The following is a 12551-nucleotide window of genomic DNA, read 5'->3' on the forward strand; positions in this document are numbered from 1 at the left end:
TCTCATTAGTGGCTTGTTACAGCCGCTGCCTGTGTTTTTCTCCAGCAGAGCCGGCGTGCAGGCTCCGCGGCTTTCCCGCAGTCGGGGCTTGCCCTCTCAGTCCTCAGTGTCTCTCTCCCCATAACCTCTTCTATCAAAGCAAACAGCGGAGTCCACCCCTCTGCCCTCTCTGCACCATTTTTTCCTTCCAAACTCACCATCCTCAATCCTGTTCATGACACCAATTTTGTCACAGGCCAGTTGGGCACTGAGTATATTAATTTAGCCACTTGGCTGTTTGGTTTGGGATCGAGGAGGCAAAATTGGGAGTAAAACAATGGCAAATTTATTACAGTTTACACACACACAACAGTTAACAGAAAGATAAATGTAATAAGCAGATAATGCACTATTAAAAAGCTAATAGTAAATAATAATAGATAATAACAACAGATAAATAGATTAATTTGTTGCACGCCAGCTAGGCACTGTGAGAATATTAGCTCTTGGGTGGTTTAAAACAACAAATAGACAGACATGGGTTGGCAACTTATTGACAGTCCCTCAATGCCAGGTGCACACTAGGTGATTTTAGTGAAATCAGGCATTCCCGACTGACGCTGTCCAAAGGATTACCAGGGAAAGTCTCTTGATCAGGATTCGATTTTCACTCACACCAGGAGTCTGGAGTCCGGGCTTGGAACAGCAATTTCCATCTTGTTCCCTCCTTCCTGTTGGTTACTTGATGCACGGACTTTTTATACCTAGTCTTATGCTAATTTGCTGGCCTTAGGGCTATTTATAATCTTGTTTTATAGCTATTACTGTATGGGATTAAAAGGTGTTAAAATTATTATAAAAGGTTATTACCCAGACTTGGGTTTATTTAATAAGCAAATTGCAACACAGAATTTTCAGGTTTGAAATTAACATTACCCCACCTAAATCCAACCTAAAAAGCACATATTTATTGCTTATTAATTTCTTTAATTTTAACTGTCACAAGCAGGGAAGCTCGCCAGCAGCCAGAGCTTGGCTCCAACCAGACAAGCTCTGATTTTGGGTGGTATGTGCTGCTGACACATGCACTGTCCCAGTTTTTTTAGGCATGGGGTTTTTTTGACCCTGAGATCTCCCAGAGTCAACCCCACCCCCTCCGTGCTGCAAAATAGCAGCCATTGGACATGCCCCCCTGTTCTAAACAGTTGTCCTGGGCTTGCGTCATTGAAAAGCAGCAGTGCGTTCAACCACTCACAAGGCTGTGATTGAAAAGGTAATGTGTGTATACACAAATCCTACAAGACAAATTTGTTCTTCCAGGACAAAATAAAGGCACAGCTGGTCTCAGGAGAAATGCAACACCTATTTGTAGGCTACGCCTTTTCTTCTGTTTTATTTAGTAAAGAATTACTTGATTGTATGAGATGCCTTCAGTTGACTGTGGTGGAAAGCATGGGATGTTTGCAACTTGTCTGTGCCTGACTCAAGTATGGTCAGTAATATAAATGAGCAAAAAAGTGCAAATTTAAGTACCTAAAAGTAGGCGTTTAATTTTTCCTTTGGTACGTTAGTAAACAGCATGACAACCCACAACTGTCACCAAAGCAAGCAGGAGCTGGCATGCATTCAATGGGTACATCTATATGTGCTATTAACACAGAACAATAAACTCAAGCACATACTGTTCCAGAGTTTACTCATCCTGGATGCATTGTTTGCACGGGCACCCAGGACCACATCATGTTGAGCCAGGTTGGAGCAGCTCCAGGTGGCAGGAAGCCCAGCAGTTCAGCCTGCCAGCCTGGGAATGCTCCGAGAAGGCTCAGTGTGCTGCAGAGGGGCTGGCTGGGATACAAGGGTGCTCCAGTGCAGGGCTAGCTGTCAGGGAGCCCCTGCACTGAAGCACCTTCATGCCCCAGCCAGCCCCATCAGTGTCTACATGTACGTTGTTGTGCACTAGAGAATTCCGCCATAGGATAGTACTTATATTTACCAGTACTAACTTACAGCGAACTGAAATAGTTTCCTGAGGCCTAATGGCTGAGGACAGACATTACACATAAACCAATTTAAGTGATCAGAAACTGGTTTAAACCTGTAACAGAACAGAGGTTCAGTATACATAAACCAGTTTGAAAATGGCTGAAACCAGTTTGAGATAAACCTGGTTGAATGTAATATCAGACTTTACTGATTTGACTCAAACCGGTTTATGCAATGTTTGTCCCAACTCCTTGCTGGTTTAAGATAAGCCAAACTCCCCCAGCATCCCAGCATGCTTTCTGAGCTGTGTGAGGCTCTCTGCTCCACAGCAGGGCAGGCCCCTCTCCTCTGCTCCCTTGCTGGAGCTCCAGCAGAGACTGCAGGTACAGCAGTTTACTAAATATGGATTTAGACATGTCTTTACACATAACTTTTGGAAAGCAAATAAACATGTTGGACATTTCTGACAGAGGTGTACCAGTCAGTCAGGCAGCTGGGGAAGCTGCGATTCACAGAGACAGCAGCGACTTTGGGCTGCTGCAGTGTGTGGGGCTGCAACAGAAGCTATTTTTTTGCCTCCCTTCCCCACAAATTGGCACCTGAGGCTGTTGCCCCAGTCACTCTGCCCTCATTATGCTTCTGAATTTTAGGTCACAATGAATACACTAAAGAAGAATCTTGCTGAGACTACAACAGCAGTTCTGTAAAGTAACCAGTAATCTACCCATTTCTTCTGCAGTATACTATGGACCTGGATCAGATGAAAGCGCTGAACCTGGAGCTTACACGATGTGAACTAGATGAAGTGGAGGGAGTTTTCTTTACAGAAACAATATGTGCCAACTGGAATAAAATTTGGAACTTCAGAGCTAGACCTGATGATCTGCTCATTGCAACATATGCAAAAGCAGGTGTGTGTAGAGGGAGTAGTATAAATGGTTTGAGGTACAGCTTATTGTTTGAACTGATGCATGTTTTCCCTTGCTTCTATTAAGGTTTGTGATTGAGAGTCACATATTTCCAAAATGGACCTTTCATCAGATTACATTTTAAAGCTCCATCTGAAGATAGAGTTTAGTGGCTTTGGCTTCCTTGGTGGAAATAAACAAAATAATAACTAACTACTACCAAAATCTGAATGGTCAATGTCCAATATAATTTCTGTAACAGTTATTTTGATTCAGGTTATGTTTGTGTGTGTTCAATAATATACCAAGAACTTTCACATCGATTCAGCTGAATCCGAATCTGAAGATTTGATGCTGACTCAGAGAATCACCTATTTGGACACAGATACAGCTTTAAATTTTTTTTCAACATACCTTGAGGTACCAGCATCGCTCGTGAATGCTGCAATGCTGGGGCAGATCAAGCATCCCACAGGAGTGGGGGGAGAGGGGCGGGCCCTCCAGGTGGTGAACCTGGAAGTCCTCTGAGAAGCATGCGGGAGGCCCTCCACAACTCCCCTGGCTCAGCGATTGGCCACAGGGGGACCCCGGGTGCCCCATGAGACCCAGGAGGCAGGGCCCTCCCCCACACTCTGTGGTGGACCCAGAAGTGGACTGGAAGTTCTTCTGATCCACTTCCAGGTCTGCTGCCAAGCATGCTGGGGAGCCCCCCATGCTTCTGTGGAACGCTCCATGTGCCCCAGCATCGCAGCATTCATGATCTGCCTGCTACCTTGAGGTATGCAGAAAAAACATTTAAAGCTGTGTCTATGTCCAAATCGTCAAATCTTTCTAAATCTCTCTGAATCGATTTGGAGGGTTCCAAATTGATTCGGAGCGATTTAAAGGGTCCTCCAATTTGATTTGGATTCGGAGATTCAGCCGCTCAATCTGGCCGAACCTCCACCGAATCAAATCAGGAACCAAAACTTCACACAGCCCTACTGATTGCCCCATTCTCCAGTATGAACTGGGCTCCATGGCCACATTACACCTCTCCATAATGCATTAAAGTCTCTCCTCTAGTTGAAGTCTCATAGTACATCTTAGGAGATGTAGTTAAGTCAAAAGCATGGCTCACAGAGGGAATGTGGGCATCAGTTTTTCATTCCCCCATTCCTGTATTTTAGCAGGTTGGGCAGTCAATTTAATATCAAGCAACCCTCCAAACAAGGCTATTCCAATGAAAGATATTGAAACTTTCTGACATTTCCAAACTGGAAGTTTTCAGAACTCTTCATTCCATGAGCATTTGGGTATTTCAACTTTTTCCCCAGTTGAGGATGAAAACAAATGTCAAAATATTTCCTAGAAGATGGAACTTCTAACTTTTTTGCTTCACTGTCTATAACATAATACCATTAATCATGGCCAATTGAATGCATTTTTTTTTCATTTAATAGGAAGAAACACTATTCTGAATGGTATCCCTGGGGCTTTTTCTCGGTGGGCACCAAGTCTTCTCTTCTCACCATGGCATCACATCCTGATTTACGTTCTAAAACTTAAATCCATCCTCATCTGGCTGTACTGAGCTTGTAATCTCCTTTCCTGCTCTAAAGTAGTATCCATCTTTCCAGTACTTTAATAAGCACTCCATTTCAATGTTAGAAAAAAAATGTATTCTGCACTGGGGACAAGTATAAAGCTCTAATACTTTCAGGTACAACATGGATACAGGAAATTGTGGATATGATTCAGCAAGATGGAGACCTTGAGAAGTGCAAACGTGACACCACTTATAAGCGACATCCTTTCATTGAGTGGTCACTGCCTGAATATTTCGGCCCTATTCCCTCTGGTAAGTTGGGTAAGTTAGGGCCATGCCTACTGGTGTTTGCTCAAAAGTTCAGAAAATCCTACATATGATAGTAACAAAGTAGTGGAGTTTAGCTACAAACAGTTTTAGATTTTATACATGGTGTTATATCAAAATTTTGTTTACCAAATAACTGATAAAGGGATCCATGAAAGACACATTAATTACTGATTACACCATTTTAAAGGAAATTTCTGTTCTATTTGTCTTGCTATACAGAAAGATCTCTACAAAGTTCATTATGATAACTCGGGTATGAGAGTTGGGCTCTGCGTATCCCTGAAAGTTGGGTGCTGATCTGGTTGGTTTTACATGTTTTATCTTGAGTTTAACCTTTAGATCAGTCATACTCAGCCCTCATTGGCTTAGGAGCTATGTATTCAGTCAGTACTGACCAAAGAGTTGCAACAACATACACAGTCTTGGAGGTGTATTCTGGGAAACACTCAAGTTCAAAACAGAAATATAACTATAATGCATTAGGTAACATTTGCATAGTCCAAATACTTTAAACGTGGAAACGCTCTATAATGTTTACCAAATGTGTGTGTACACACACATGCACACACTAGTTTTAAGCAATTGCAAGTGAATGACAGGTGGTAAGTTAATTACAGTTGTAGACCTAGTAAAGAACAGCTGAAATAGATAAACCTAATTATGTAAAAGAATGGGTAGTAAGCTGAAGGGAGCTTCTCAGTCAGGAGGTACAATGTAGGTCCCTGAAGAACCCTGCCAACCAGCTGAACCTATTGGATGGACAGCAGGCTGGCTGAGCACATGCATTATCCATGGACCATTTCCTATCAGGCCAATCAAAGCCCCTTTCCTCCAGTGAGGCCTCCCACTGCACAAGAGTCCTCAGCCCAGACTTCTTTAGCAAGGTTGTCGATCGGCTGCTGGTGCCCCCTCTGAGTCAGGAGGCACCAGTTACCCATGCTGGAAAAAGATATGAATCACTGTTCATCCTTTCTCCATGAAAATACAGGTAAAGATAGTAGCAAGGACACTAAGAGCAAATACAAGCTTTTATTATACAGTGTTTTATATATTACAGTATTTTTTACAATGTGTTTTCAACATTGAGTTTAGCAAGGAGATAGAATTGCACAGGTACAAGTTGATGCCTACTGGTGTTTACTCAAAAAATCAGAAAATCCTACATATGATAGTAACAAAGTAGTGGAACTTAGCTACATGCTCACTTGTGAATTACTGCAAAATGTTTCACAGGACTAGAATTAGCAGAAGTGATGCCTTCTCCACGAACACTGAAAACTCATCTCCCTGCACAACTGGTGCCTCCATCATTCTGGGATCAAAACTGTAAGGTAACGTAAGAAAGCCAAAGCTCAAATCTGAATTCTCTAAAATAAGGAACTGAAATAAAATAGGATTGAGGCTGGTTTTCTTAGACTTCTTTCAGAATCTAGAGTTCCCTCTTCCTCTTTTCTTTGTAATAGGAACATAGGAAGGGGTCCAATTCCCTTCATTTGTAGCCAATGATTTGACCAAAAAAAGTCCTAAAAGTCATCCATTCCAGCCCCTCTGGCATACTACAATCATAAAGCACCTCAAAAGCCATCCTCCAGCATGCCACAGATTAAATGCAGGGAAAACAAGACCACCAATGCCCTTACACTGTAAAGGCAGAGAAGCAGCAAGGAGTATCTGATCTGAGCATATGTTAATCTCTGCCTCATGCAAAAGAGGGCATGTCTACATATGCAAATGCTGCTGGATGGGTTTACTCCACAATAATTTACTGTGGAATAAACCCACTTTGGGCAGGCATCTGCATGAGCAGGTATTTGGGAGCAGATTTGCTCCCACCCTGCTCTGACCCCCTAAAGCAGCCAGAGGAAGCTCCATGCTCCTCCTGGGTGCTAGCCCAGGGACCGGCAGGGAGCACAGGGCCAGGCAACAGGTGTCTCCTGGCTGTCTCTGCTAGCTGCCCCACTGGCAGATCATGGCAGAGGGCTGGAACCTGACCCTCCCACAAAGCTCTTTCCAAGCCCCATGCCTCGATCACCTGGTTGGAGCACAGGGCTAGAAAAGAGTTGTGAGGCTGAGACCTGCCCCAGACTGGGACAGTTCCTAGTCAGCCATGGGCTGCATGGGGAAGTCTCCACATGCAGCCTGGAGATGGCTGGTAACTGTCCCATTTCAGGCAGTTCCCAGCCAGCTCTGGGCTGCAGGTGGAGACTTCCTCACACAACCTGGGGCTGACCAGGGACTGTCCTGGTCTGGGGCAACTCCCAGCCAGCTCCTGGCTGGGTCAGGAACATTCCCATGCAGCCAACTCCTGGCCCTAGCTCCATGATTGCTCCCTGTTGCTGGGGCAAGGAGATTGGCCCAGCCCAGGATCCAGTGTGAAGCCCACCACAGCAGCAGGCAGCTCCCAGGGGAAGAGACCAATCTCTTATCCCCTGCTATTTGGCTGACCAGAAGCAAATTTGCTCCCAGTTAGCTGTCTACATGGGCAGTTAATTTGCTACCTGTATTTGCACTTGCAGGTAGTAAATTAACTGCCAAGTAGAGCAAATTACTGCTTAGTAAGGATCTTCACATGTAGACAGTGATGCTTACTGAGCAGTAACTGCGCAGTAAGGGTCTTATGTAGACACTCCCAGAGGATAGCAAAAACCTTAGAGGCCTTGCCAATATGACCTGGGGGAAAGACATTCCTTCTCAACCCCACATCATGGGGCCACTTTAATGCCGAACAGAAGAGCAAGATTCTACAGCTACATCCCTGAAAGGTTTCTATAGATTAACAAGAGCATGAGCACATCACTATCAAAGTTCTTACCTTTAGCTGTGGTCACTGTCTTAGGTTACAGAGAAAAGTGGGGGGGAAAAAACAGAAGCCAAAACTTTAAGAAATGGCAGCTTCTGAACAAAAACTTTGGATGGCTTCAGTGACCAGGCTCTAAGAGAAAACATGTAAGCATACTCAGAACCTCTGCAATTGATGCATAATATAATTGTATTTCTCTTGCTGTCTCTCTTGTGTCCACCCTAATTCCAGGTAATCTATGTGGCAAGGAATGCCAAAGACAACCTGGTGTCTTATTACCATTTCCACAGAATGAATAAAATGATGCCTGAACCAGGAACATGGGAGGAGTTTGTAGAGAAATTTATGGATGGCAAAGGTAAAAAGAACATGTTATTTAGCATTCTGTTCCTGTCTTAAAATGTGTGCTGTTAACTTATTTTAAGTCCTCATACAGTGTGCGGACTCAGATCCCTGCCCCAAACATTCAGTAGCAACTTGCCTCCATCTCACTAACCTCCTTGCCTCCATTTCAATAATCAAAAAATACATCTTTTCTGCACATTTCTGTCATGAATAAGGAAGCTGTTATTAAAGAAGATGGCTCTGCATTCCTCTGTGCAAAGAAGAATGTTCTGGTGGATATGGTGCCAGTCTGGGATTTTGAAGGCCTAGGGTCAAGCCCCCGTGCAGGCTTCCTATGCAGCCCTGGACCAAGTAATTTAGGATCAAACTGAGAGAAGCATTCAGGTACTTCTTAGGTACAACTGGGGGGCCTAAATTCAAAAGTGCAACCCACACAAACCCTTTGCCAGAACCACTGGAGTTTCAAGTCCTTACATTATTGCCAGTAGAGTCCCTTAGGTTGCTGAAGTTCTGCTACAGTACTTTCACCATGTTAGGGGACCTGATTATTTGACTGCTGAAGGCTTTTGGGATTCATGAACTATTTAATCCCACAGCTAACTCCCTGAGGGACCTGATCCAGAAAGTACATGAGAGCACTGATAATACTGAGTTCAGCGCAAAGCACAGCAGCCACAGTCACTTTTGTTTTAAAACATAGTTGGAGGAGCCCACATTTATATAATACAATATAATAAAATAATATATTATGTATTTCTCCCAAGAAGTGGGAGACATGGACTCAGCCTAAGGAAAACCACATCTTCCACTTCCCATGGAATTTCCCTAGCCACCAAGGTAGAGGCTGGGCAAGGCTAGTATGAAGGCATGCTCCACCTTTTTTGTTGAAACTGTGCAGAAAGGAATGCAAGATTCATAGAGTCAAAGAAAACTTAAGCAAAAAGAACCATGACTATAGTCCCAGCATTCTACAGGAAAGGGAAGTCATGGGTTTCAGTCTTTGCTCCCAACATGGCTTATGCATTTTATCAAATGACTCTTTAGTACAAAATATATAAACAACCCCTGCAGCAGGGTCAAAACTTAGGACAGCACGGTTAGACCCTCATGATTGTATGACAGAGTTAGGCTATCTCCTAGTTACTCTCTCTTTGGCCCTATGAATCTTGCCTTTCCTTTTGTGGAGTAGCAGAATTTCAACAAGACAGTAGAGAGTGCTCATATTCAAGCCTAAATGCGGCCCTGGTGAAGACACTCTCATGGGAGGCTGGAAATGTGGGTTTGAACATTCTTAAGCCAAGGAAGGTATTGAACCCAAAATCATCACTTCTTGGGACAGTGTTCTGTTGAGTTACTACATGCAGCCATCAAACCTCTGAATCATGTTGTATGCATAAGACGTCTAGTCAGGTGCCTGATGAACCTGCTTGTGGCTGACAAGTGCCATCTGAGGGTAACAGCTTGTTACAATTTCACAGATCCATGTGTTGTCCAAGTTGGAATCCAAGTTTACAGCACTGCTTCCTTCTTTCTTGCTTTGCTTTTCTGTTGAGTAAGCTATTACATAAAAGGTAGGGAGCTCCAGCATCTGTTCCCACATTGTTAGAAGGAAAGAGCAAGCCCATTTTCAAAATTTATATCCCTAAGTACAGTAGGAAGTTTCAAACTATGAGTCCCAGTCTCGCACCGACACCTCTCTGCAGCTTAAAGTCCTGGGAAAGATGACATTTCAAACACACCCCACTCTGCATTATTTACTACTGCTTACGTATTCCCCTGCTCAACAGGCTGGCTGTTTTTAATTCCATTTCTCTCCCCAGGCTCTGTATGGAACATAGGTTCTTAACTGAGGTCTGTGAATTCCATTGGACATCTAAAAGCTCAGTGTAGCCATGTTCAGCATTCCCATGCCTTTGTCCCTTTGTGGATGTAGGTCTTAGGGCCCCCTCTAGATGTTCAGATAAAGACATGGTAGGATCTGATGCATGATCCACACAGTCCCACCTCTTGCCATGCCACATGTGCATGGCAGGAGGTGTGATTGTGGGATCCAGCATCAGATCCAATCACATCCTATTGCAAATCACACGATCCCTGGCCCCCCCTGTACCAGCTCTTACTGCTGCAAGCCCCACAGCTGGCAGTGGGTGATGCACCCTTATAGCTGGGAGCCCCTCAGTTGTGGGATTCCCAGCCACAGGGAACCAGCTGGCCACACAATCAATAAATGGTGTGATAAGAACAAGTCACAAAGTTATTGCATATTTTTGTGGCTTATTGCTTTTTTATCACACCATTAATTGACTGAATGTGTGGCTGAGTTGCAACATAATTACCTGGTTAATCACATCTTAAGTGTAATGTGTAGATGAGGCCTTAGTCTCTCTATGATTCTGTTCCCATCCTACGAAATACCCTTTCATCACATGGGTATAGCAAAGAGAAATATGGTGGAAAGTGAAAAGTGCTCAAATGCACTGGTTATATGAGAAATATATGTGCATGAGATATCTAGATTGATCAGGACCTTCTAGCTGATAACTTACTTCCTTCTCTTTCAGTGCTTTGGGGTTCCTGGTATGACCATGTAAAAGGATGGTGGGAGGCAAAAGATAAACACCATATTCTCTACCTGTTCTACGAAGACATGAAGGAGGTGAGTGGCTGTTTCATGTTTGTACTGCTCCATTATTGTCAGCCAAGATCCCAAAGGCCTTAGCTTCTCCCAGCCACTTTCTGTTAAGGCCAGATCTGATCTTCCCTATCCTAGTGAGAGTTACAAATACGCATTTTAAACTTCCTCCCAGCTTTTCCTTATAGCTGATTTTATTTTCTCTTCCTGATTCTGTTTCTTATTCTACCTCACTCTCTCAACAGAATCCAAAGCATGAAATTCAAAAGGTTGTGCATTTCCTAGAGAAGGACCTCAAAAAGGAAGTCCTGGATAAGATTGTCAAACACACGGCATTTGAGAACATGAAGAACAATCCCATGGCAAACTACACCAAAGAATTTGAGGGAATAATGAATCATTCAATCTCCCCATTCATGAGAAAAGGTTTTACTCCATATTATTTAGTATTCTACTTTCTAGTCTCTAGGTTTACTTTTGCATTAACCCTTCACTTGAATAGTTCATGTCTTCTGAGCTACTAGCAATAGTTTCCAGGGCCTGGGCTGAAGGGAAGAATTCTTCTTAATTGTGAATTAATTTTTTTCTGGCTTTGCTGTGCTATAGGGACCATTGGGGATTGGAAAAACCATTTCACTGTGGCACAGAATGAGAAATTTGACCAAGATTATAAGAAGAAGATGGCTGGAACCTCTCTGAATTTCCGCTCAGAGCTCTGAGAAGGGGCCATAAGGATTAGTCTCAAATCTACTAGCAATTTTCCTTATATGAAGCTCACAAAATACCTGTGCACCTGAAATTAATATTCCCATATTTGCCACCTCAGTGATTTCACAGGGGTGGGCATCCTCTTACTCTGTGTGAACTTTCAGGCAAATATCTAATTTGAGGTAGAATCATGTAGCAAAATCCTTTCAAGAATTAGCAGAAGTCCCTTCTGATTTTACCCCCAATACAAAGAGGGGGTTGATATGATCTCCCTGATAGATCATCTCCCCACTCTGGGTAATTCCAGAGATAACCTTTAGTGTTCATAAAAATACTTATAAGGAGCCAGGGGGCAGAGGCCATGAGATGAGACAGAAGGCACTATAGAAATGCAAAAAGCTGTTGTCATCACATGCAGTCAGTGTGCTGTGTAAACCTTAAACAAACTTCACTATCCTTGCCCACATACACAGTGTGGTAAGTGGATAGTGTCGGCCCGATTTTTAGATAGCAAAACAGAGATGAATCTGAAAATGTACAGCAAGCGTAAGGTCTGAATTTTTACATTTGGCTTCCTAAGGTTAGGCACCTGAACCTTTGCTGAACAATCTAACTAAAATTGACCTCTTCAGAGGTACTGAGCGCCCACTCAGTATTATCAACTAAACATGATTTAAGTGCTAAATTGTGACATTCTGCAACAGACCAATGCTGCAGATGCAGAGCCATGCTACCTCAGCAATGCATGGGGAAACACAATGTCTCCTAGAGCTCCTCAGTTGTAGAGAAGAGGCAGCCCTGGATGCCCGCTTAGAGGTGGCATAAGTATGACAGCTGCCACACCTGTCCTGACCCCCGTTGCTGTCCCCGAAACACAGTAGTTGTTCTTACATGTCCAGAAAGGTCTGAGGCAGGGGTGGGCAATTATTTCAGCTGGAAGGCCACTTAACAAGTTTTGGTGAGCTGTCACGGGGTGCAGACACAAAATCCTTTAGAAGATATCATTTTAACAAATTATAAATAAAAACAAATCTTATACTAAAAATCAAACATCTACTATAACGTATCTTAATTTGATTTCAAAAAATAATTTTTGTCCTGATTTATGTTTTTTGAGTAGTGTATATAGAGGCAATTGTATAATAGCTCAAACTAAAGTATTTTTGTATATTGTGGGTGTGTAGTGTGTGTGGAGGGGCTGGAGAGATATCTGTGGGGGGAGGTTGGGCTGTGTGTGTGTGACAGGTATGGGGGGTATAGTGTATGTGTTGGCATGGGGGACTCTGGTGTGTGTGTGTGTAGGGGGTGCATATGTGTGGGGGGAGCTGCCCATGCCCT

General features: G+C 43.4%; 1 protein-coding gene and 1 long non-coding RNA gene across 8 annotated transcripts in view; one reads left to right on the forward strand and one right to left on the reverse strand.

Annotated features, from left to right (window-relative positions):
• LOC149874711 (sulfotransferase 1C1-like) overlaps positions 1 to 12263 on the forward strand; it is a 73414-nt gene extending 61151 nt beyond the window's left edge. For all 6 annotated transcript variants that reach the window (XM_090021252.1, XM_090021203.1, XM_090021222.1 and 3 more), the window contains exons 3-9: positions 2702 to 2873; positions 4573 to 4710; positions 5962 to 6059; positions 7760 to 7886; positions 10435 to 10529; positions 10751 to 10931; positions 11112 to 12263. In XM_090021252.1, coding sequence (XP_089877378.1) covers positions 2708 to 2873; positions 4573 to 4710; positions 5962 to 6059; positions 7760 to 7886; positions 10435 to 10529; positions 10751 to 10931; positions 11112 to 11224 — 918 coding nt within the window. In that variant the 5' untranslated portion in view covers positions 2702 to 2707 and the 3' untranslated portion in view covers positions 11225 to 12263. The remainder of the gene's footprint in view (positions 1 to 2701; positions 2874 to 4572; positions 4711 to 5961; positions 6060 to 7759; positions 7887 to 10434; positions 10530 to 10750; positions 10932 to 11111) is intronic.
• The window catches only part of LOC149874710 (uncharacterized), a 140393-nt gene that overhangs the window by 101966 nt on the left and 25876 nt on the right, over positions 1 to 12551 (reverse strand). The gene's annotated exons all lie outside the window — the stretch shown is intronic.

Source organism: Crocodylus siamensis, chromosome 1 (genome assembly GCF_052110815.1).
Source record: "Crocodylus siamensis isolate JL-2025a chromosome 1, ASM5211081v1, whole genome shotgun sequence".
NCBI lineage: Eukaryota > Metazoa > Chordata > Crocodylia > Crocodylidae > Crocodylus > Crocodylus siamensis.